The sequence below is a fragment of the Microtus ochrogaster genome (assembly GCF_000317375.1).
Source record: "Microtus ochrogaster isolate Prairie Vole_2 chromosome 6 unlocalized genomic scaffold, MicOch1.0 chr6_random_2, whole genome shotgun sequence".
NCBI lineage: Eukaryota > Metazoa > Chordata > Mammalia > Rodentia > Cricetidae > Microtus > Microtus ochrogaster.
Genome location: NW_004949095.1, coordinates 1,345,826 through 1,370,261, shown reverse-complemented (window position 1 = coordinate 1,370,261; position 24,436 = coordinate 1,345,826). Strand labels below are relative to the sequence as shown.

At 45.8% G+C, this 24,436-nt stretch overlaps 1 protein-coding gene across 6 annotated transcripts in view; it reads left to right on the top strand.

Moving 5' to 3' along the window:
- Positions 1 to 23,888, top strand: part of Rgl1 (ral guanine nucleotide dissociation stimulator like 1) — a 273,124-nt gene extending 249,236 nt beyond the window's left edge. For all 6 annotated transcript variants that reach the window (XM_026787633.1, XM_013352528.2, XM_013352531.2 and 3 more), the window contains 9 exons: positions 1,689 to 1,778; positions 3,815 to 3,901; positions 5,339 to 5,371; positions 7,960 to 8,081; positions 10,091 to 10,180; positions 11,219 to 11,405; positions 15,066 to 15,320; positions 18,765 to 18,879; positions 22,296 to 23,888. In XM_026787633.1, the coding sequence (XP_026643434.1) occupies positions 1,689 to 1,778; positions 3,815 to 3,901; positions 5,339 to 5,371; positions 7,960 to 8,081; positions 10,091 to 10,180; positions 11,219 to 11,405; positions 15,066 to 15,320; positions 18,765 to 18,879; positions 22,296 to 22,483 (1,167 nt within the window). In that variant the 3' untranslated portion in view covers positions 22,484 to 23,888. The remainder of the gene's footprint in view (positions 1 to 1,688; positions 1,779 to 3,814; positions 3,902 to 5,338; positions 5,372 to 7,959; positions 8,082 to 10,090; positions 10,181 to 11,218; positions 11,406 to 15,065; positions 15,321 to 18,764; positions 18,880 to 22,295) is intronic.
- The last annotated feature ends 548 nt before the right edge of the window (positions 23,889 to 24,436 follow it).

Sequence of the window (24,436 nt, the reverse complement as noted above, 5' to 3'; positions counted from 1 at the left end):
CTAGCAGTGACTAGTCGTCTCTTCTCATCCTTTTCTTTTTCTTTAGACGGCCTCTCACTGTGTGGTTCAGGCCAACCTTGAATTCACAGTGTAGCCCAGGCTGGCCGTGGACTCATGATCCTCCTGCCTTAACCTCCCAAGTGCTCAGATTTCAGGAGTGCACTGCACGTGGTTGACTTGTCAGTTTTATGGCAGTGCTGCAGGGATGGACCCCATTAGTAGGAACCCACAAAGTTGTGGGATCAGTAAATCTCGCTCCTCATCTCTGGTCTTTTTATCTCCCGCTCATCGGACAGGGTCTTCAGTGATCCTTAAAATCCCCCTGTTGTTTTTTGATTCTTAGGCTTAACTTTTTAGGAGTCCCTGTTAGGAATTTTAGATAAGCAGGGCATGGTAGAACACATTTTTAGTCCCAGCACTTAGGAAACAGAGACAAGTGACTCTCTGTGGGGCCAACCTCTTCCATAGCAAGTTCCAGGCTAGCCAGAACTATACCATTAAACTCTGTATTTAAAAAAAAAATTAGCAGAATTGATTTCTTACTCCAAACTAGATTTTCAGGATCCGGGAGCTCTTGTAATCACCTGGTGTGGGAAGCGGCACATACCAGACTATTGCCAAGAGTCCCCAGGAGGAACTATAGAATACCATGAGATGCTAGCTCTTGTTCTCAGCATCTGTTGTAGTGACCACTGAGGTAGGTTCTGTTTCCGAGTGGCATGCCCCAGACAGGATCACAGCTGGTAAATGACAGAATGTATTTATGCCTGGGCACTTTCAGTCAGACCCTGACACTGAGAAAGATTCTTTTTGTAATTGTGCGGTAATGTAAGGTCACATGCTTATAATGCAATAAACCCAGAAGAAACTGACTAAGGAAAAACTAATATAGAGTTTACCCTGAATTGCAAAATTGCCTTCCATTCATGCAGTTCCTGGAAAATGAGAACTTAACAAGACTCTAAAACCACAAAACTGAAACATTTTATGTTCAGTCAGCAAACCCATGATTGCTGTTGTTACATAGAAGTTCAGTTCTTGTGCCAGGCAGCCGGCAGGGAGCATGGGTGGCCATCTGTCCTCAGACCCCAAGAAAACTCGTGAGAGTTCCAACCTGGAGAGACATCTTAGGAGGACCAAGTGAACCCACAAATGGCCCACCTTTCATTAATCGTGATGTACCGCAACACTGGAATTCCTCAAAATCTTGCTGGGCTAAGGTTTCATTTAGCCAAGAAGCACCATACAGTCCCCTTCCTTCCCAAAATGCTGGCACATTCATTCCAGGCCAAGATAAAGAAGTCATAAAATGTGCAGGAAGAAAGCTCATTTCTAAGACATAAGATTACTTGGCAAGAAACCTGGCATGTGTAGAAAACACCTCCCATTTTGGAAATCACTTACCTTGTGTTGATGATTGATTTTCTAGTGAAATTAGGGATCCTGCTTTCACAGAGCTGGGGAGGGAGAGAGTGGTATAATCCCAGGCCACTGCCTGCAGAGACTAGTCTGCAGCAATGCTCCCAGCCCCAGTCATAACACAGCCCAAGGACCTGCAGGTGGCTTCTTCATTTGCATGGCATCTTGGAACACAGGAAGAGATTGTATTCAAGAACCTAGACACCTCTTCCCTTCTCTCCTGATTGGAATCCTCCATGACTCTCCTCTGTGTGTGCTCTGTCTCTTAGGAAGGAACCTCAAAATTTGCAAACCTGGACAGCAGTGTGAAAGAAAACCAGAAGCGGACTCAGAGGCGGCTGCAGCTGCAGAAGGATATGGTATGCATGCTTGTGTTCTCCGGCAGGAGAATGGCCCCGTGTACTTGGCCAGGCAGCTGGCACACGACCCTTCCATCTTTCATCTGCAGGGCACCTGGACTTGTCAAAGCTCTCTCTCATTCTTTGCCTTAACCTGTGAAGTTTTTATCAGAAGTGTTAGACCCAGTGAGAATGAATACCAAGAGTTGCAAATTCCATAGACAGCCACCCCTCCAGACGATGATGAAGGAAAGTGTGCAGTGGGCATATCTCCATCCTTCTTGCCATCCCCTCCACCCACTTTTACACCTGTAGGCTGCTGCCACTTTGGCCAGAAGCCTTCTAGGCTTTTTGCTTACATCAGCGTTGGGCATATAATGGCCCAGGAAAGACAGTCTCCTGTTAGGAAGATTTGGTCCTTGTATTTAGATATCATCACTCATTTGTTCCCAGCCTCCCAATCATTGCCTAGCTCTCCTTACTAATTTTGGGTCCTAACCAGATCTAGTCCAGTTCTCAGAGAATACCAGGCCTCCTTTCTGAAGGCAGAGGCGTAGTGATCATCATCTTTGGCTCTGTCCTTAAATCCTCAGCTTCTAGCAGAGAGTGGGGGTGGGGTGGGGGACAGAAAGGGGATATTAGAGACTAGACAGAGAATATTCTCACCCTTGCCTGGAGAGAACTTTCCTTAGGACTGACCATAGATTGGCAATACTTTTGAGGGTTGGAACTCTTGTGTAACCTAAAAGCTGACCAAACTTGAAAGTGTTTCACGTTGTTTTGGTTGTTCAGAGACAGTTAAAAATAGCTGCTACCGAGGGAGGGGTAGAGATTATTTTAGTTCAGGATAAGACCTTGTACACACAACGGGGAGGACAAACTAAACTGCAGCTGACAGTAAGTTTCTGAAGGACAAAGTCCTGCCTGGTGTGAACTGGCTGAGCACACGGCCTGCCTTGTGTCAAGTGGCCTGGCCTTGCCCTGGCTCCGACCGTGCTGCTGCCAGAGTTCCCCTAAGTACCTGCGTATATGAGAAGATGTCCGTTTCCAGCCCACCGTTTCTTTCCCTGAAGAGTGCTTGTGCCTCAGTGGGCTTGTGGGAACACAGACAGCTCCAAAGGAGATTTGGTGGGATGAATATTAAAACCTTTGTTCATTTCTCCCCACTTTTAACAACATCCATGATGGTGGTGTAACAGGCAATCCTAAGAAATTACACTGACAGAATCCTGTCAGTTAAAACCCAGACCTCACTGGAATTCACCTGTCTGTTGTAGGACCCAGTCCAGCATGCCAACAGCACTTAGCTGTCAGCATTTTCCAGTCACTTCTAGTCCATGGCAGCTTCAGAGCCTTAACTTGTTTGTCATGACCACGACAGTCATCAGGAGTACCACCCGGGTCTCCTGTAGAATGCCCCAGGCTGGGTTTGTCTTTGTTTGTCTAGTGATTAAACTGAGGTCACACCTGTTTGGAAAGAATGTCACGGGAATGAAATACCACTCTTGTCACATCCTGTCAAAGAGTTATGTGGTGTCAGAGTGGCATCTGCTGTCATGTTGATGGTGTCCCTGGCCATGAGCCCACCACTACGTTGGTTAAAATAGAGTTTGCCAGCTTAACCTCTGTAAAGCCAGCCCTCCCTGTCTTCCTGCATTGCTGATAGTGATGGCCCAGAAACCTTGCCCTGGGAAATAGTGGTATATTCTTAATGATGCCAAGGCCATGGCCATTAGGGCATTCCAAACATCTAGAATTGTCAGCACACGTTGACGAGAGCAGACCCCACTACCAGAGCCTGATCACAGCAGACCCCACTGTGAACGCACTTGTACACATGTATGATCTCCGGGCTAGAGGCTTGCTTTTCCTGAAAGTTAGACATTAGGTCATGTAGTTCCTGTCCTGTTTGCGTAGGTCTTTAAAGCAATTTCAGTCCGGCAGGAGACACTAATAACTCCAAATTAGTTTTGCCTGGCTCCCTTTCCTCTGGTTGTGTGGGTTACCGAAGCTGTTAAACATTTCAGTGACAGTAAAGACAGCTCCATCTTCTTCAGGGTGTGATGCAGGGAACTGTACCTTACCTGGGCACCTTCCTGACCGACCTGACCATGCTGGACACTGCTCTGCAGGACTACATTGAGGTGAGTTCTCTGCAGCTGCCTGCAGCTGAGCCGGTTCTCTGCAGCCGAGCCTGTGGCCTTCTTCTTGGCTTCCTGGGGAAGAAATTTGTTTCTCTCAGTATCTTTTTAGAGCCCACAATGCACACGGTAGTAGACTGGGCAGTGAGAAAACAAAACAAGCAGCAAAAGACCCCAGAAATGGCGCAGAGGCCAGCAAAAGCAATCGCTGCCTGTTGAAACAGGCAGCCGTGGATAGGAACGGTGGCAGCGAGCGCGGAGTGCAGCGGGAGGCGAGGGAACACCTTAGATGGTGGGGCATGATGGGGTCCCTATGAAGACACATGATGAAATGCCTCTTGAGTGGTGGGGTCTGAGCATGGACACTGCAGATGGCCTTGAAGAGATGATACACCCCAACTCTCTGTCTGGAGAGTAAAGAATAAACAAGATGAATGAATTTTTCAGCAGGTCCTCCTCTTTTCTTTATAATCATTGTGTCCCTGCCTGCTGCTCTGGAGTGTGCACTTGGATCCACCTACTGTCTTTCTTCTGCAGCGAAGACAGGTGAATTCCATCCAAACAAGCAGCCTGTTCATAGCCACACTAAAGTAGGAAGAATTTGATATTTGAAATGAGATTTAAAGGTTATTTGTAGGGCTTGGCTTCTAGCTCCAAGCACTTGCCTCTCATGTCCTGGTTCAGTTCCCAGCAATGCCTAATAAACATAAACAAACCACAGGTGACACACAGCACAGCACACTACATACCAAAAGCAGCCTGCGCATGTGCACAATGCTGCGTCTCCTGTGCAGCCTGCATGCGTGTGCTGCAGCTAGAAAGGGAAGCTGCTTCACAAACTTTCAAGGATTCTTTAGGTGGTGTAGGCATGCCTGTCGATTTTGCATTGCCCGAGCGCATGTCTCTTCATGGCCTCTGCCTCAACTTATCTCAGGAAACACCCTTCTGTGCTGAGGAACTGCGTGGAGTAGGCAAATACAGAGAAATTAAATTTAACCTACTGAGAGTAGGGATGGCGGTGATGAAGAATTGAAACTTAATTTCCATGGTGCTGTGGAGAAGTGACTTCCCTTCTGGTCAGCCACTGACGGTTTGGTTTCCAGCGTGAGTCAGTGGCATCTGCTTTATTGTCTTGGGTCAAGGGGATGAGTGGGGTGGAGTTTGCTCTTCACTGGCTTGGCAAATGTGTTGGACTCTGACTCACGGGGCTTTCTCATGGAGTTGTTTTCAGATTTTAAGAGTTGGTTGTCTACCCTGACCTGTCATAAATGAATATTGTTCTCTAAGAAAAAGATGGTTGTCTTCCATGTTGCTGCCATGTTAATAGGAGCATTAATAATGACAACTCTGTCATCCCCTTGACTTATTTAGTGTGAGCCACTGCAGGCAGCACATGGCTCTGCAGTTTGGTTGATTACACTCTTTAAACATCTCTTTCAGGGTGGACTGATCAACTTTGAGAAAAGAAGAAGGGTAAGTGGAACTCTTCACCTATGCTGGCCAGTTTATTGCATCTGGGCATGAAAAACTGAAAGAAGTGGAGACAAATCTTGTTCTTTTGTTTTTGGAGAGGCAGAAAAAATGATGCTCATTAAACATTTTAAATATACCGTATGTTTGGCATGCTCCTATACATGACTCCACGAGAGCCCCACGAGGTCATTTCCCTCATCTTCAGTCAAAGATGAGGATGGGAGAGATTGAGTAGCTGGTCCAGATTCAGCTGCTGATGAGCCAGAGTTCAGATTTTGTCCAGCTGCAAAACTCATTAATAGATTAAGGGTAGTGTAGATCTGTGCATGTAGCTCAATGGTAGGGCACTTGAACTAGCATGCATAAGGTCTTGCATTTGATGCCTAAAACACACACAAACATACATTAACAGATTTCTTTCCTTACCCCTGCCTCATCTGCTTCTGTACAGCTACTTTTAGAAAAGCAGGTTTACTCTATAGTTAATAATAATGTATTATGCATATGAAAATTATTGCTGAGAATAGATTTTGAATATTCTCCTACAGAGAAGTATGTGAAACACTTAATATGTTAGTTAGCTTGGTTTAGTCATCTCACGACAAATACCCATTCCAAAATATCATGTGCACACCTTTTCTTTTTTGCTTTTTCGAGACAGAGTTTCTCTATGTAGCTTTGGAGCCTGTCCTGGAACTCATTCTGTAGACCAGGCTGGCCTCAAACTCACAGAGATCTACCTGCCTCTGATTTCCAAGAGGATTAAAGGCGTGCACCACTACCACACACACACACACACACACACACACACACACACATCCATTTTTGTTAGTGGAATAAAAAAACCAAGTTCATCTATTAAGGAAATAAGTTTCTAAGAGTGAATGGCACTAATAAAAATGGTTGCTCCTATGGGTCTGTCTGGGTGAGGAGACGACATAAACTTCCCCGTTAGATTACCCAATATTCTATGTCAAACTTGAATCTTTCTATGGATAGAATAGTTCTGCATTATGAGTTTTAAGGGTAGATTTTGCTATAATTTCTCTGTCAAATGGGCACGAGAGAGGCCTTTGAATGTTTGAAAGGAAGATGGGTGAGTGTTATAACCACCCTATAGAGCTTCACCGTCTTCTGTCTGTCCTTCTGTTCTACCAGCACTGCTGATGTCCCTAACAGGGAGTTTGGAGACTTATGCAATTGGAAGCCAGAGCTCCCTTCCCTCTTGAGTCCACAATCCAGGAGGGAGACAGGCAGATGAGCAGGCAGCCAGAATTCATCTTTATCCAAGTTCAAAGCAGAAGTGGAGGCTCTTAGAGAAGCACTAGGAGGCTGAGTCTAGTCTCAGCTCGTGAGGTCAGGGAACAGTGCCGGAGTAAAGACCATGGGGCTTGATGTGAGCATGGTGCGAGCAGCCAGCCAGGCTAGGACCGACCGGAGCTTTCTGTCCCTCGCCTGCTGAACCTTCTGTGGCATGGTGGGAAATACTCCATGGCTGCACTGGGTGCGGATGAGACCACTGATTTGAAGGCTGCGACCCCAAGACCCCACCAGCTCTTTAGTTACTTCTGTCATGTCCTGTTTTGCCCCCACAGTGCCCCATGCTTGGACCTTTAAATTCAGCATTAACCTAGAAACTGCTTCCTTTCCTTTTAAGACTAAGAAGTTAGACATTTGCAAAGTTTGAGTAGGAAACCTAAAGCTACAGTTTGTCCTCACTGCTGACATTATGAAAGGGACCTTGAAGCCTGTTAAGAGGTATAAATAATTTTGGACATAATCATGTACTCACTTGGCTTGTTCTCTCGTGAGCTTCAGAAGGTTAGTTAAAAGATTTACTAGAGTAGTAAAAACCCAAGGATCCGGGAAACCTAAACGTAAGCTTTGTGAGAGCCATGCTGTTTGGATGGCCGGCCCCACCAGTGCGCATTTATTGAGGGGAAGCGCTGGAGAAGCTGTGCTGGGGAGCTGGGAGCTTCTTGACTAGAAGCATTTCTTTTCTTCCTTCCTTCTTTGTTTCTTTCTTTTCTACTCTCTCTTTTTAAGAAACAGGAGTAAAACTCATGTATTCCACCAATCTTATATTAAAAGGAAAAAGAATCCCGAGAATGGAAGCAGGGAAGCCAAGGCGCCATTGTAAACTGAGCCAGCGACTAGTGGGCCTGCTTTTGACGGTGGCTTTAGTCATATGAATTTTGTTTTTCAAAGAGAAAAGAACAGAAGCATGCAAGGACTTAAGGGGTTTGAAGTGGTACATATGTGTATTTTAAATTTATTTTTGTTTGTGGTAATAGGAATTAAACCCAAGATGTTGTGTATGCCAGGCACACACTCAACCAGCGATCCACACCCCCACCCCTGAGTTAGAGCTTTTAAGACTCATTCATTCACTTTCCAAAGCACCAGCATTTCAGAGTCCTCTTCAATGGGCTTCTCTTTATTTTCCATGTTGAAAAGATTGGTATTTGTTATTATCTCACTCATTATTATTTGTGATAATACAAATCTGTAATTTGTTATTTGTAATATTATTACAAATAATTATTACTTATTACTCGCTCTCCTTTTGGTTTTCTGTTCTGGTGTAGGAATTTGAAGTGATTGCCCAGATAAAACTCCTACAGTCCGCTTGCAACAGCTACTGCATGACTCCAGATCAGAAGTTTATCCAGTGGTTCCAGAGGCAGCAGCTTCTAACAGAGGAGGAGAGGTAGGATGGGTTATCACCCGTAGGGGAGGAACCATCGTGCTGGTAGAGGCATAAAGGGGCCAGGACCTTGCTGGGTCATCTCTTCAATGGCTCTTGGGTTCCTGTTCTAAGTGTCCTGGTCCTTGGTTTCAGAGGGAAGCTGAGTGGCCAGGACTAGGGAATGGGCGTTTAAGTCCTTCCCTGTCACTCACTTTTTTTGTTGTTGTTGTTTTGTTTTGTTTTTCGAGACAGGGTTTCTCTGTGGCTTTGGAGCCTGTCCTGGAACTAGCTCTTGTAGACCAGGCTGGTCTCGAACTCACAGAGATCCGCCTGTCTCTGCCTCCCAAGTGCTGGGATTAAAGGCGTGCGCCACCACCGCCCGGCTTGCCACTCACCTTTGAAATCTGGAGCAGTTCCTTTATTCTTCCTCATCTTCAGGATGCCTGTTTGTAAAAATGTTTATTTTAAGCATAAAAATCGTATTCTGGAAAGTACCATTAGAATGCCACTGCCATTGTCACAGAGTTGACAGCATTAGCTTTCAGAGAGTGGAAGAGGAAGAGGAACCCATGAGAGACGGAAATAAGAGAAGAACGAAAGTGCTGGGAACCTGTGGGCAGGAGGAGGTCATTGACGAGGAGTGGGGGATGGGATGCTTTGCAGATCTACCCGTAGGCTGGGCTGTGAAGAGAGAGTTCACCAGAAGAGCCAGAGCAGAACATTCCAGACAGAGCAAGACAGGGACCCGAGCAAAGGCCTGGTGTCTGGAGGGCAGTGGTGCCTCTGTGTGGGTAAGGCAATGTGTTTCAAGACATTGCTGGTGTGCACTGAAAGTCACACAGAGCCTAGCTAGTGCTCTGAATGCTGGCCCAGTGGGTGAAGACCTCCCTCTAGTCTGGTGGCTGCCAGTGGTCTGCGGGCCTTATGTGGCATGTTGCCTGTTTTCACATTTTTAAGTGGCAGAAGGAAAAAAAATCAAAGAAGAATAATACAGCATGAGATAGTTACTTGAAATTCAAATTTCAGGATCCCTAAATAACACTTTAGCGGAATAGAGCCCATTCATTTACAGCCTATCTGTGGTTGCTCTCATGCGTTAAAGGCAGACCATATGGCCCGCCACCTAAAATACCTACTATCTGGTCTGATTCAGAGAAAGTTGCCGATTGCTGAAGTAGACCTCAGATTTTCTTTGAAGATTTATCATATGGAAGAGTGAAATTGACAGCAAAATAAGTATTTGTCAATGAGGACTTAAGGGCTTTGAGGGGCATAGCTGGTTCTGCCAGGCCTGCCTGATTACCGGCTCAGCATTGATGGCCTAATGCTGGCCATCGTGGCCTGCCTGCTACTCACCTCGTGTCTGTGCTGGACACACTTCAGACAGACGCTCCTCTTGTGTTTGCATCAGTTACTGTTTGCCTGGCCGACCAATGCCAAGACCTGAAGCCTGGGTATTTTTAATTAAGCAGGTTTTGACAATTATAGATAAGGTTTGTAGTTATATTTATATATCTTTATAAATAACATAATTGCTTGTGTCTGTTCCCCAAACGTTAGATAGTCTACATGAATACCTTCTTTCATTTTTCTACCATAAAAGTATGTGTGTTGTGCCCATAAACACAAGCACATTGGGAGGAGGAAGCAGAAAAGAAATGGTGGTAGGGGTCGTTGAGCGGGGAGGATTCCTCAAGCTCCAGCCTTGCGGTGGGATGAGGATGATCACAGGGCAGGCTGCAGTCAGCTTCTGCTGCCAGTCACACGTCCTTGTATCGCAGCCTACAGAACGGAGCAGTCTCTGTCCATCTGCTGGTGAGAGGAGTAGGGAGAAGGGGAGGCATGCAGTGTAGATGTGCCGAGTGTGGCCACAAGCGAACACCCTCTGATATCCATGCCCGAGCACCATAGTCTACAGCTTTACTTTGATATTCAGAGCCTTCCTCTAGATCCCGTGTTCCAGCAAACCACGTGAGTTGGGAGTCAGTTCTGTGCTCAAACACTGACCTCGGACCGCCCATCTTTTCCAGCTATGCTCTCTCCTGTGAGATTGAAGCAGCTGCCGATGCCAGCACCGCCTCGCCTAAGCCTCGGAAGAGCATGGTGAAGAGGCTGAGCCTGTGAGTGGCCCCTCTCCAGGAGCGTTTTGAGTGCCTGGCTTTGTATAGAGGACTGAGTTTTAGCATCCTTCCTTTCATAAACAGAACCCTCATTTCATGGTACACAGCATACTGTGTACGTGTTAAATCTGCAGCCAATTCATGGTTCACACTGTATATATGAATGCAAACATCAAATGGAACCCCATTATTATTTATAATTAAGGTGTGTTGTTTTTTTAAATGACTGTTTTGCCAACATTCATACCTCCCATTTCCCAAAGAGAGCAGCTTCAGAAATAGCTCACCAACTTCTGATTTTCAGTTCTCTTTTTCCTTAAGGTCTGTAGGGATTTCTCTTACAGCTAATGCCACCTCAGCTGAAAAGAGATTTTAGTATTTCTTTTTTTTTTAAATATTTATTTATTTATTATGTATACAGCATTCCTTCCATGTATGCCTGCAGGCCCAAAGAGGGCACCAGACCCTATTACAGATGGTTGTGAGCCACCATATGGTTGCTGGGAATTGAACTCAGGACCTTTGGAAGAGCAGGCAATGCTCTTAACCTCTGAGCCATCTCTCCAGCCCTTTAGTATTTCTTACATGGTTGTTTTATGGGGAAGGGGTTTGGGTTATTGTAGTTCTACAGATGACTCAAAGCAGAAGTGTTCTTCCTTGGTTTCTTATCCGGAGCACGCCCACCTCTTCCAGCTGCAGGAAGTTCCAAGTTCATTTTAGGGCAGGAAGCAATAAGGGGCAGGGTGCTGGTATTCTGACCTGCCACAGTGCTCCACAGACTGCTCAAAGATGGAGGACCAGTGACTTGGAAAGGCTGCATTATTAAACAACCTATGCGCTGTTTGGGGTTGGACATAATTTCCTGGAACAAGATAGTCACTACTATTTGTTAGAAATATTATAGTTTGTTTTTTTTTAAATGTACAACAGAACAGATAAGATTGAAAAACCTTAAGGGCTTAATCGGCACTCATCATGTGCTCGGGCATGAGTTCTAGGTTTGTAACAGCAGCACGTTTGGCATTCTGTTCTCTGCAGACTGTTTCTGGGGTCTGACATCATCACTGGGAGCACTCCCACCAAAGAGCAGCCCAAGTCTACGGCCAGTGGGAGCTCTGGGGAGAGCATGGACTCGGTCAGCGTGTCATCCTGTGAGTCGAACCATTCAGAGGCTGAGGAGGGTTCCATCACACCCATGGACACACCAGATGAACCTCAAAAGAAGGTACCTAATTCTCATTCCTCTTGCAGCCCCCAGCATGCAGTTTGCCACGTGAAGAATGTCTTGTTTCAGAGTTTTCGGTAGGTGTCCGAGACAGCCCCTTCTGGGGACCCATTCCTCAGAGACGTAGCTGCAAAGTGCTAAGGAGATTGATTGGCGTATTCATTTGTGCCTTGAGACAGTTTTATGCTGAAATGCACCAAAGGATTGTGGTCCCTGAAATAAGTCTCTTTAGTCAAGAGAATCAGAACTGCTTGAGAAGGAACAAAGAGTAAGAAATGGAGATATGCCAGCATTTTGGTGTCACGCGCTGCCTTCGCCACACTTGTACCACACCCACGTCACATAGGAAAAGCACTGTCAAACTCAGTGACTTAGAGCAGCCACCATGTTTCTAGGGGGGCTGGCTGCTTTGGGTAAGGCTTGGCCTTACACCACAGTTTTTAACCCAAGTCTACTCACTTACCTGTCATTCATTTGGAGTAATGGACTTTCCAGAAGACTATCTTAGCATGCTGAAATGTATGCAGAAGAGAGGAAGAAGCCCCACCCTGTAAACATATCCAGAGAGCCTTTCCTTAGTCGTATGGACCAACATTCCACTGCTTAAAGCAGTCACATTAAAATAAGTAACTGAAGCAGGGAGATAGACCCGACTTTAGTGGGAGGAACCATGAAACAAATTCCCAGGGCAAAGGTCACAGTCTGCAGCAGGGTGAGGAGTTGATAATGATGATATCGTCTACCACAGTGGAAATAGATGGCAAGCTGTAAGTGCCGATAGTGGGACCCTCAGCCAGTCCCTTTCTCACGGCTGCACAAATGCGTGAGAGAAAATATCTGTACTTCTACAGTAAGATGGGAGACGGGACAGGGGGCCCCTTGGGAGCTCCCAGGTCAGCTGGCCTGCTGTTTGTACAAATGGTGAACAGCCTGTCCCAGACAAGGCAGAAGACAAGAACAACCTGAGGTTGTCCTCACACATCCTGTGCCCTGGCACACACACACCTGCACACACACATAATTGTGCACACACATCCATACACAGATATGTATCTCTTTCTCTCACACACAGATTCTTTTAAAATCTAGAATGAGGCCTTACTCATTTGCTTTTTCACAGAGCCCGATGCTTTCTGGGTTCTGTAATCTGCTGGTGAATGCCATAGGAAAGTGGCCACGGCTGTGGCGCCCTCACATCTCTGAGGGGTTTCTGTCCCTGTCTGGGAAGGAAGTGGAATCATTCTGTTGGAGCTTAGGTAGAGTAAGGGCATATCACCCTTAGGGGAGCACGGAGATTAGGCTTAGGTAGGTTAGAGTAAGAGCACATTACCCTTAGGGGAGCACGGAGATTAGGCTTAGGCTGTAGCGCAGGGCTGGGCAGGGCTGGATGCATGGCTGGCAGGGACAAAGTCTTGGCTTCCGCCCCATCAGCACACCTGTACACACACACACACACACACACACACACACACGGTCTCTTGGAAACCAAGCAGATGCTGTTGTTTCCACAACTCTTCTTTTTTTGTCAGCCTAATTTCTCGTATAGGTTACGTTTATATATTTTCATATGAGTCTTTCCCAGAGCCTGGTTTCTCCAGACTTAAAGATGAATGTGTGACATGGGTACATGTAGCTTCTGTGCTGCAAAATCCCTGTATATTACCCAGAAAATTCCACAGCTCTGCACAGTGCCCGATTGGATCTGGATGTCTTGCACACTCCTAGCTGGACCCTGAGATGACTTCCTCTCTAACAGCCCCCACTTGGTCTTTCTCTCTCCCCCATGTGACGCTGTTTTCTTTAAAAGTAAAGTGTATTCGCATTCCTGTTTCTTCATGCTCCTTATTGCTTATAAGCATTTATTTTCGGGCCACTCCTTACCACTGAAATTCTCACCAGGAATATGAGGCCCGTCAGATACTCTTTTATAACTCATGGAACCTCACCATCCTTAATGTCTTATCGTCTCTGTTAAGTGTTATTAAAATCATAGGGAAATGGAATGTGAAAGTGAAGAAAATCAACCAGCATTTGGAAAATGGACCTTCTTGCTAATACACTTACAGACAAAATTATGCAATTCAAATTACCCACTCTGAGCAAGTGCTCAAGCTGAGTCACTTGGGGACACAGAAGAAAAAACTCCAAACAACAGCAACATATAAGTAAATGACAGCATGACAGTCCCATTGTTGACTCTGCATATCAGAGCTGGCCTTGCAGCTTGCTAGCTGCAATAGAACTCCCATGTTGTGAAATTGTCTTTAACATAGGGTGCCGTAGGAGGAAGCAGCCCCTAAGAAAGTAAAGATATCATAGTTCCTACTTTTTTAGAAGCCACATTATCAGAAAGCCAAGTTTCATAATCTGTTTCTGTGGAAGGGCAGACACATAGGGGAGACATTAGTATTGATTTTCAATGAATTCTAGAATATGTTATAGGATTATTATAATTCAGCTTGGCCCATTCCACATATTACACACGTATACACACACAAGCAAAATTTTCTGTAATAATTGACATTTAAATGGTTCACTTTGATGGTTTTTTGTGGGGAATACATTCTGGTGAGTTTTAAGCATCTCTTTGTCTGGTAATTAATATTGGGTGTACCTTGAATATTTTGGTTACGCAGAGAAGCTCACTAGCTGCAGACACACATTTCTCAAGTGGCCTTGACATAGATCGTGGAGGTGTATGTTGCTGGACCTACCAGCAAATGGGGAAAGTGGCAGAGGTACTCAAAGGCTGTGTGTCTTTAGGGCAAGTGACCGGATTCTCCTGATTCGTGTTCTCATCACGGTTGTGATGCTGTGAGACCTAGGTGAGGAGAGGTGAAAGGTCATTACCAGTCTCATTGCAGTAGATCAGGGCAATCGCACCTTGGCCGACTCACCACAGTTCCTGCTGCAGCGTGCTGCACATTGCTGTGTGGACACCATGGCAAAGGGGGAGTGGAGTGCTCCTGTCCTGGTAGCCATGAGACTGGGTGGATGAACCCGCGGACAGTGTTCTGTCTGGGTCTTGGGCTTCTCTAGTCGTAAAAAGGATCAGGTGATCTCTGATCACACCCTCGCCCCTCTCCCCAGGAGAACTACCTAAACTGTAGTTCTTATCAAGAATTCAGGTGATCTGTGATTGCACCCCCTCCTGCAAAACTGCATAGACTGTAGTCCTTATCTTAGAAGCCTTTAAACATAAAGGCATTTGTGTCCTACTACAAAATCTGGTTGTGAAATAGAACTGGGATGGAATGTTCTCTATGGCTGCATTGATGGTGAGAATCAGCAAGCTCCTGTAGGGAAGGCTTCCTAGTATCTGTAAACTGACTTACTGCAGCGTATGTGGCCTGTATAAGCTGATATTTGCTGCCATCTCCTGGTTGACTTTCATATAAGCGACTAAAAACAGAAAAGCAAAGAACCACAGTGCCTTTCCCTAGATTCAGTGATTGGATCACACGGAGTCACTGACAGTCCCATCAGCCCATGGTCTGTAGGTGTGTGTTAGAGCAGATTCAAGAGACGCATGAGACACTGAGGACGAAGTAGCTAAAGTTGATCAGTTTCCATATCTACTTCTGTCTTGAAAATGGTGACGCATGCTTGGTCCAGGGTCTAATGGTTCTGTTTCCTTTGGGGATGTGTTAACGCCTGCAGCTCTCGGAGTCCTCCTCTTCATGTTCCTCGATTCATTCCATGGACACGAATTCCTCAGGGATGTCATCCTTAATCAACCCCCTGTCCTCCCCTCCAACCTGCAACAACAACCCGAAAGTCCACAAACGTTCTGTCTCTGTGACATCCATTACCTCCACAGTACTGCCTCCTGTTTACAATCAGCAGAACGAGGACACCTGCATCATCCGCATCAGTATAGAAGACAACAATGGCAACATGTACAAGAGCATCATGGTAAGGGGTCATCCTGTCTGGGTGGGTCTTCATGAGAAGAGCCCATGCCTGTGTGTCTGTCAACTGTGCAGATTGGTGCCCTTGAATACGCATGGTATTTATAATACCTGTCTCTGTGTGCACCCAAAACCAACATGAAAACAGCGACATCTTCCTGGACATAGATTGATGGTATGTTTATCTAATGGTGCAGGTGTGTGGGGGATATAGTTCTGGCATGTTAAGAATTATTTAAGCCTATTCATGCAGGTTGGTGTCCCATTTCATGATGGTCGATGTGGGTGACTGTCTGACAGCAGCCCAGGGAGGATGCCCCTGCTTCGCATGTCTTCTTGGAACTCTTCCAGTGTTTAGATTAATGAGTAAATGACATGTCTTTTCAGTAGTGCGGTCCTTGTTGACAGAGCTTTCTCCTTTAGTCATTTGACTCCAGCCTAGCTCCTAAAGAGGATGGTGATGCTGGGAAGTAGTTTGGGTCAGCAAGAAGCTACACATAATAGGTGACTAGAACTGGGTTTTATGTGCTTCTTACAAAACCTACATTCAACTAGGGAAATGTCAAAGCTTATGTTGATGATGGTTGCCTTTTAGAATACATACAAGGCCTCTCATGGTAATAACCTTGACTGTGTAGGTCTTATGTTAGATGACTAAATTCCTTAGTTGATAGGGTCTATCATATACCCAAATAAATAAATGATGAATTCTTCACTGCAGCAAAATCTACAATAAATCCCATTTCCACTTTCATTGTCATCATTTGCATCCAAGCTGAGGCCTGGATGTGCCGTAAGTGGTGCAGAGTTGCTGTCTTTTAATATCCCGTTAATTTGCTGACCCATTCATTGAACACAGTAATTACTGAGCATGTGTTGTTACTAGTTATTGCCCTAGGCAGAAAGAGAGAGAGAGAGAGAGAGCACTAAATGTTCTAACAGAAGCCAGACCAGATTGAAAATGGTCTTGCAGCCTCCGCAGGGGACTTTGTGTTAATTCTATAGGCAATAAGGTCTCCCTGGAGGAATTGTGTTAAGAAACCATCAGAGTTGTTCACTAGAAGAGTAACTGGCCTTGTGGAAGCCTGCTGCTCTGCAGAGGTGGGGGTGGGAAGGGCACTGTGGGTGGGAAGCAAGATAGGAAGCTGCTCCCATCTCTTCTGCATGGCATGATAAGGGTTTGAATAACAGTCCCATGGCTAGAGATGATATGGGAGGCATCTTATGAGATATTATTGTAAGAGCCATTCATGCCCTTATCAGCCTTTTGGTAACTGCTGTGGAGGGTACAGAAGAGGCAGGATTCCTAAGGAAGAGGGAGAATTTGGGGCCATCTGTCAGCCTGGTGGCCTGTGACCATCAGTGAGATATGAACTGCTAGAGGAGAAGGTTTCAGGGTCTATAAATTGGGACATCCAGATGACACCATTTAATAGATTGTCAGAAACACAGGGATGTGGGACCGGTATCGGAGTCCAGTAGCACATATCTTTCAGCCCCGTGGGGTGGAAATGAGTGTAGGATGAGACCCAGTTCAACTAGTAGAAGGGAGTAACTAACAAAATGCACTAGAGAAGCAGCCCCCCCCCCCGGGAGCCCAGGGCATCAGTAGTAGTTTTCTGTTACACATGCCAGCCAGAGAGCTGTGGGCCACCCGTACAGCCACAGTGCCTCGAATTATAGTACAGTTACACCGTGTGCCATGCCCACGGCTGTGTGCTCTGCTGGTGAGGGAAAACAGTACATCCAGGAGACATCTTAGATCAAATGGGATGTCCTGGTGTTGGGGAGGCAATAAACAGAGGAATCTCCAGGGTATTTCTACCTTGGGATAGGGCCTGGATTCGGGAGCACAGCTCCCTTTGCTGTCCCTTCCTGGGTCCTTTATGATTCCCAGGATGAAGCCTGGAGCCCTCTCTGTGGTAATACTGATTGTAACAATTAGTTCTCTCTAGCTTTTGTCGTACAAAGTACTAAATGCCCAAGGAAATCTCTTGCTCCTGCCCTTGTTTTGTAGCCTGGCTTTCTCCTAAATAGATTCTAAACCAGAACCTACCTCCTCTTCCTAGGTAGAGGCGTCCTTCCTCCTTTAGCTCACACTACTAATCTACTGCTTGCTGATAATTTCCTTTATATTATCAAAAATATATATTTTCCTCCCTTAAAATTTTGTGTGCACCAATTCTTTCTTATAAGTACATAAGCCAGGTGTTTTGTAATAGGCAAATCAACACGGCCCTTATTGCTGTTTACTGAATCAGAAACAGCAGCTGCTGCCTGGGTCACAGGGAGGCACTTAGGCCCCGGAGGAAATCAGGTATGTGTGTGTGCATGCACGCATGCACATGTGTGCCAAACCCTAGCCAGCAGGTTTTCTCACCTCCTGGTGAGAGCAACTTTCCTTTTTAAATATGCATAATTGGAGTCTTCATTCACTTCTTTAGCCTTTAAAGAAATCACTCAAGGTATGGCATGTTGATGGCCTCTGAGCTCATGGTCACCACCAACTAGTGGGCAGAGATAAAGAAAAGATCAAACTGGGGATGAACAGAACCTTTGTCTTTAATTTGGAGCTTATTTTATTGAAATATGGTTAGGATACAGTTCAAATCTTAGTGTTCAGTTCTTTGAATTTTAAAGTTTCTGTATGTATCTGTCTGTCCAACATCTGAAATCGAATGAAGGCTGTTTCCAGCCACACCAGACTCCCGACAGTACTTCCAATCAGTCCTTTAACCTAGTCTTCTAGTGACACAGATGCAGGGTCATGTTCTCTGATACTCAACACGTTTGTGGGATTCTCTCCACTGCTGCAGCTGTCAGTGCTCCGTCAGGTCTTTAGTGGCTCAGCAGCCAGCAGGCCACCATTTTGCTACCCATTCTCCTGTAGTATTAATGAAGATCCTGCTTGATTCAAACTTTGGGATGTTGTGGATGAATCTGTTATGAATATTGTGCGCAAGTCCCTTTGTGGACATAGGTTTTCATTTCTATTAGCAAATGGTTTGCTGGGTCATAGAGTCTCATATGCCCCCCGCCATGGGCAGAATCACAGCCATTTCTTTCTGTTGGTTGTCAACTGTTATCATGGCATCAGCTCAACTCATGAAGATCACATTTGCCCAGGACTCATAATGCCTTACATTTTTCATAGTTCCTATATATTCTTTTATTGGAAACTTTAGTCGTGTGGGGTGCTAGGCAATATGTGTTTTCCCCATTTCAGTAGAGGGCTCTGTGCCTACCTGCCTGCCATCCTTTGACTACTCAGTTGGAAGTAGTACTAACTAACTAACACTTGGGAGTCCTGGCTCTCTGTCCCATTCTAATGCCACCTACTCCAGCCTTCCTAGAGAAGTATGTGCCACACAAGACAGCAAATGTAAGAGCTCGGGAGCTTAGGAAACATGAGCTAAGCATGTCACTGATGCCTTCATTGCCTTTGCAGCTGACAAGCCAAGATAAGACTCCTGCTGTGATCCAGAGAGCGATGATGAAGCACAATCTAGACGCAGACCCAGCTGAGGAATATGAGCTGGTCCAGGTCATCTCTGAGGACAAAGGTGGGCGTGTTCTCCTCTGTGCGGCAGGTGGCAGCAGTGTGCACATTTTCCTCTCAGCTGCTGACAGCAGAAAGGGCATGTAATGTGTTTCAGTTTCTTTTCATTGGAACTTAGTGGCATGAGTGTATGTGTGTGTGCATATGTGCACACACGTGTGTGTGCCTAGTGTATGCAAAGGTGTGTGTGTGCATTGTATGCACAGGTGTGTGTGTCGTACATGCACAGGTATGTGTGTGGTATATGTACAAGTGTGTGGGTGTGTATATTTTTGTGTGTGGTGTATGCACAGCTGTGTGTATGTGGTGCATGCACAGATATGTGTGGTATAGCCACGTGTGTGTGTGTATGTGTGTGTGTAGTGTGTGTACAGGTATGTGTGGTATATGCACAGGTATGTGTGCTATAGCCACGTGTGTGTGTGTAGTGTGTGTAGTGTGTGTACAGGTATGTGTGGTATATGCATAGGTGTGTGTGTCTAGTGTATGCACAGCTCTGTGTGTGTGTGTGTGTGTGGTGCATGCACAGGTGTGTGTGTGTGTGTCCTTATCCAGAGCAGTACAATGGGTGGTCTGTACTCACCAAGCCTGGAGCAAGACTGGTGGTCAGCAAGGTCAGGCAATCACCCATCTCCTCCCTGACAGGGCGTGACTACAGGCACACAGCTTTTTATGTGGGTGCTAAATCCAAACTCAGATTCTCACGCTTGCACATCAGTTCTCAGAACCCTCTCGTGCCCCTGGTGGTGTATTTTAACTACACAGGGTGACCAGCTGCACACCACCTTACACCATCCAGTGTCTCCAGCTGCTCCCAACTCTCAGGCCCCCTTTCCATAGAATTCCTCTTACCCATAGTTTGTGTTCCCCACGAGAAGTGCGGTTTCTTGGGCAGTCTCTGCATGTCAGGAGTGGGAAGCAGCAGGTGGACACACACTTTATTTAGTAGACACTGTGGTTCTCAGTCCTGCGTGACTCAGAAGGACTCAAGGCAGAATTTCTCACCTGTTTCGCTTCAGTGTTTAAGAAAGTTGTGTGTGTAGGGGGATATTATTGTTTATTTTGTTTTAAATTTATGACAGATCTTTGGTAACCGAAGAACGATGAAATGCATCTGTGAGGTCAAGAACTCACTATTTAAAACATGCTTTCCAAAGGCATCTCTGGACAAATAATGTATCTCTCTATCTGCTCATCTGAGTTGGGGTGGGCTTTGGGACAGAGGTGGGCAGGTGACTAACTTCTCTCTCACACTGCGGAGGCCTGCTCAGTCAGACTAAGACTACTCTGAGAATGGAGGTGACAGCACCCATTGCTGGCCGACACTAGCCCTGCCTGCAGACCCACACTAATGTTTCATCCTAATGGGGGATGCTGCTCAGCAACAGGGAGCACTCTCCTCCCGGCAAATCAAGGGGAATCTTGTCATTGGGGGTGTGGAGGGAAAACACAGCTATTTGGCCAACGGATCTCCAGAGTTCTGTCTTTGACTTGGAGAAGAGTAGCGAAGGTTCAAACAGTGCCTTTCCCTGACATTAAAAGCTGCAGTGTCTCAGCAGTCCTGTCCCAGCTGCCTGCTGGAGGTTTTCAGTTGTCTGCCTTTGCCTGAGTTTGTAGGATAAAACTTTTGCAATTATAATTTGTGGGGGAAGGATGCACATGTATGCGGGTGCACACAGAGCCAGAAGTCAACACTGGATATCATTCCGTGGGCACTGTTGACTGCGCTCTTACTAGCGTGGGGCACACCACGTATGTTAGGCTGGCTTACCAGCAACCCCCAGGAACCTATTCCCATGTCTCTGCTTTCTCAGTGAGAATTGCTAGTGTGTGTCCATACCTAGCTTTTTAAGTTTATACACATACACACACACATGCATATATGTACACACGCACACACACACGTCTGTGTATTATGTACATGCAGTATCTGCAGAGGCCGGAAGAGGGAATCTGATTCCTTGGAACTAGAATTACAGATGGTTGTGGGTGCTGGGAATTGAACCCAGGTCCTCTAGAAGAGCATCCAGTGCTCTTTTAACCCTAAGCCATCTCTCCAGCTCCAAATCCAGCTTTTTTCTTTCTTTCTTTCTTTCTTTCTTTCTTTCTTTCTTTCTTTCTTTCTTTCTTTCTTTCTTTTTTGTATAGGTTCTTGGAACTGAACTCAGGTCCTTGTCCCTATAAAGCAATTACTTTTCAGGTGGAACCATCTCCAAACCTCCAGTTATAACACTGAAATGCAGTTGCAGTGAAACCATAAATCCAAAAGTGTCCTGTTGAATTGTAACCTGAGGCCCACAGAGTCATACAAAGGGAGCCTAGGGTCTGAGGATGCAGTGGTCCAAAGAGTGAAACCCAGGCCTCACTGTGCCACCAGCTGAGTGGTCTCCACAAGTGCCTGACCTTGCCAGCCATGGCTCTTTGTCACTCAGCCTGGAGACAAAAGCCCTCTCTGGTCCCTCATATACCATAGAGCAATTAGGAGATAAATAACATACTGGAGAGAGTTTTGTCGAAATGCCAAGTGCTCTATAGATGGGAATAGTTTTACTGTGACCCCCAAAATAGGTGAGTGTGAGTGAGAAGACTCTTGGGAGTACCAGAGTACATGGAGTGTCAGCAGAGGAGACCCTGATCATCTTGGGCTCACTGTGGGGTCCCAGTGTGAAGAAGTCAATGGAGGAAGCACACTTTGTGCGGTCTGTAACGGGAAAGCCCTGCCACTTTCTTCCCTGACCTCGCTGCCATAAGTCCCGATGTTCCCACATTTGCCCGTTTTATTCTGTGCCTTTAAAAACAGAATAAACAACTTTGCTTTGTCACAGTTCCACTGGCAACCACCCTTGTTTGTAAACTGCAAGTGTTCAGTTGGGCATCATCGAAGTTGAATATAGCTTAAAAGTTAGTGACATGCACTGCCTTCTGTAGGTGCTGTTTAGTGTTGAAAGGCAAGCTCCAGACAGAGCTCAAAAAGAATAACTAATGAGTTTGACTTGGAATTATGTCAAAAATATTTTCATTTAATCCAAGGAAAGATGTCAGGAAAACTGCTTTAAGTCTTGTTCATATCAGAACTTCTGCAGATGGCGGAGGCCTATGTGTGTGCTCGGATAGCAGGAGGTTGGCAGGAGTTGGGAAACTCGGGTTCTCGTTCCAGCCGTGTGGTCCTGGGATCATCTTGGTGCCCCTACCCCCATGCTTGCCTCAAGCTTTAACATTCTGTATTTGAACAGTCAGTTCACAGGGGGGATTTCTGATGCTTTATTTGCGCTCAGTTTCAGATAGGGGTTAAGTTTGGGGGGCCGGTCATGAGGAAGTGTTCACATTGCCAGGCCTTGTGTCTGGGCAAGACTGACTTCTGCCAATCAGTGATGGCTGCCCACACAAACTGACCGGCTGCTGTCTGCTTGTCTCCTCTAGAACTGGTGATCCCAGACTCTGCAAATGTCTTTTATGCCATGAACAGCCAAGTGAACTTTGACTTCATTTTACGCAAAAAGAACTCAGTGGAGGAGCAGGTGAAGCTACGCAGTCGGACCAGCTTGACATTGCCCAGGACAGCTAAGCGGGGCTGTTGGAGTAACAGACATAGCAAGATCACCCTCTGAAAGGGACAGCACGTCCCTACTCGCTAAAGGCAGAGTGGGGCTACGAACGGCTGTGGTGACTGCAGCCACCCCCCAGTGTTGGGGATCATTGGTGACGCCAACAGATATTTATTGAGTTCAGATGTGCACAAAGCACTATGTGGGGAGAGTGGAAGTGAATTTGACATTGAAAGGATGAATGATTCACTGATGCTCTTGGACCTGGAAGTGAAATACAAAATGATCCACATTTGAATATATATACATATATCCACATGCATACACACGTATCTAGTGTGTGTATATAAGAGGAACTTTGCAGGATATTCTGGGTTATGAAAAAACCAATTTGCACAATGGCCTGGGAAGTTGAGGTCACTTTTTACAGGGAAATAGAAGGGACTGAGAACCTAGTCTCATACCTTCTAAATAAATAAAATCAGATCTACCATACAGAGTGTTCTTCATGCCAGTATTAGAAGTCCAAACTCTATTTTTGTAAAGGGAGAGGATTACTTTTTCAATCACGTGCCATCCAATGAACAAAACAAACCGCAGAGGTTGGAGTGGCCACGGGCTGCATGAAAGACCCCCGCGTTTGGATGAGTCAGTGGTCTCCGCCTGCATTCGCCAGAGCTTCAGAGGCCTGCGTGCCTTGCTGGTCCCCATCACAATGCCTCTGGAATCAACACAAGCTTGTTTCAATTTCTGGAAACCCTGTTATTTGTGTGCTCTCCTAAAGAACATGCCACAGTCATTACTGCACAAGAAGCCGTGTCCACAGCCTTCGGCCAGAGAAGAAAGTGCAGGAGGACGGTGACTCGTTTGGACTCTTCTGTCTTGGAGTGCTGCGACTTCATTGCCTTTCTGATTGCCTTTTGCATGTAAAAGTGTCTGTCTGGAGTCTTTTGCCATTTGGAGCCTTGTACCTCTATCTTATGTGCAATTTGTTCCTCAGGTGTAGACGTTTTACTGCGATTGACTGCATTTGATCATTTCAAGCCTGTGAAAGATTTCGGAGCAGCCACCTCCCATAATAACCCCTCAGAAAGTGTTCTCTGTTCACAACAGTGTCTGGTTTCCTTCTTTACTTTTGTAGCATCCCTTTGCCTAGTCACAGGGAAAGAAGGGATGGTGTGCACTGTCTCAGCTCTTCCTCAAAGAGGTGCATCCTTCTAGATGGAAACAGTGACATTCTTCCCTTCCCACCCATACCTGCTCTTAGTGTTAATGTCAAGTGGCGTTTTTGTCTATAGCAACACCATCATGCTTTTGCTTCTGATTTGAGCTGTGCTGGGGTTTGAATGAAAAAGCCATATGTGATCAGTTGACATATATAAGAAGCACTTTCAGACTGTTGTCCCCTTTTTTAAGAAAAAAAATTTCCTCAAATATCAGTTTTTATTAAAAAAAATAAAAAGATGAACCTAGGATATGATGTCCGGATTGTAACAGGGAACATTTTATTTTTTCCTAACAGTGTATTATATACAGCTCCAAAAGGTTGTGTGGGGTTTATGTTATTTAAGTAGCCATATGAATTCAACAAGAAACACCAGGAAAAGCTCAGAGATTTGTGGCAATGGACCAAAGAGAGAGCCAAGAAGTCATCAGATTCCATTGGTGTTTCCGGGAGACTGGACCGGGCTGTGGAGACCAGCTAGGTGTCAACTAGTTGGAAAGCACTTTCCTTTTGTTGTTGTTGTTGTTGGTGGTGGTGATGGTGAGCCTTGTTTGGTTGGTGCTTCTGTGCATGGAGGGGAGATGGCAAGGATCACAGCCATCATAAGACTGAAGCAAACCTAGCCTCAGCCTGGCTTTCTCAGTGTCAAGGTCAAAAAATAAATGTGGAGCTGTTGGCCTGGCTTAGGATGTGGCTCCCAAGACAAAGGTGTTATGCCCCGTGCTCACCCTGTGTAATTATATATATGTAGAGACTAGATTTATATTCTGCAGTGTAAAAAAAAAGTATAT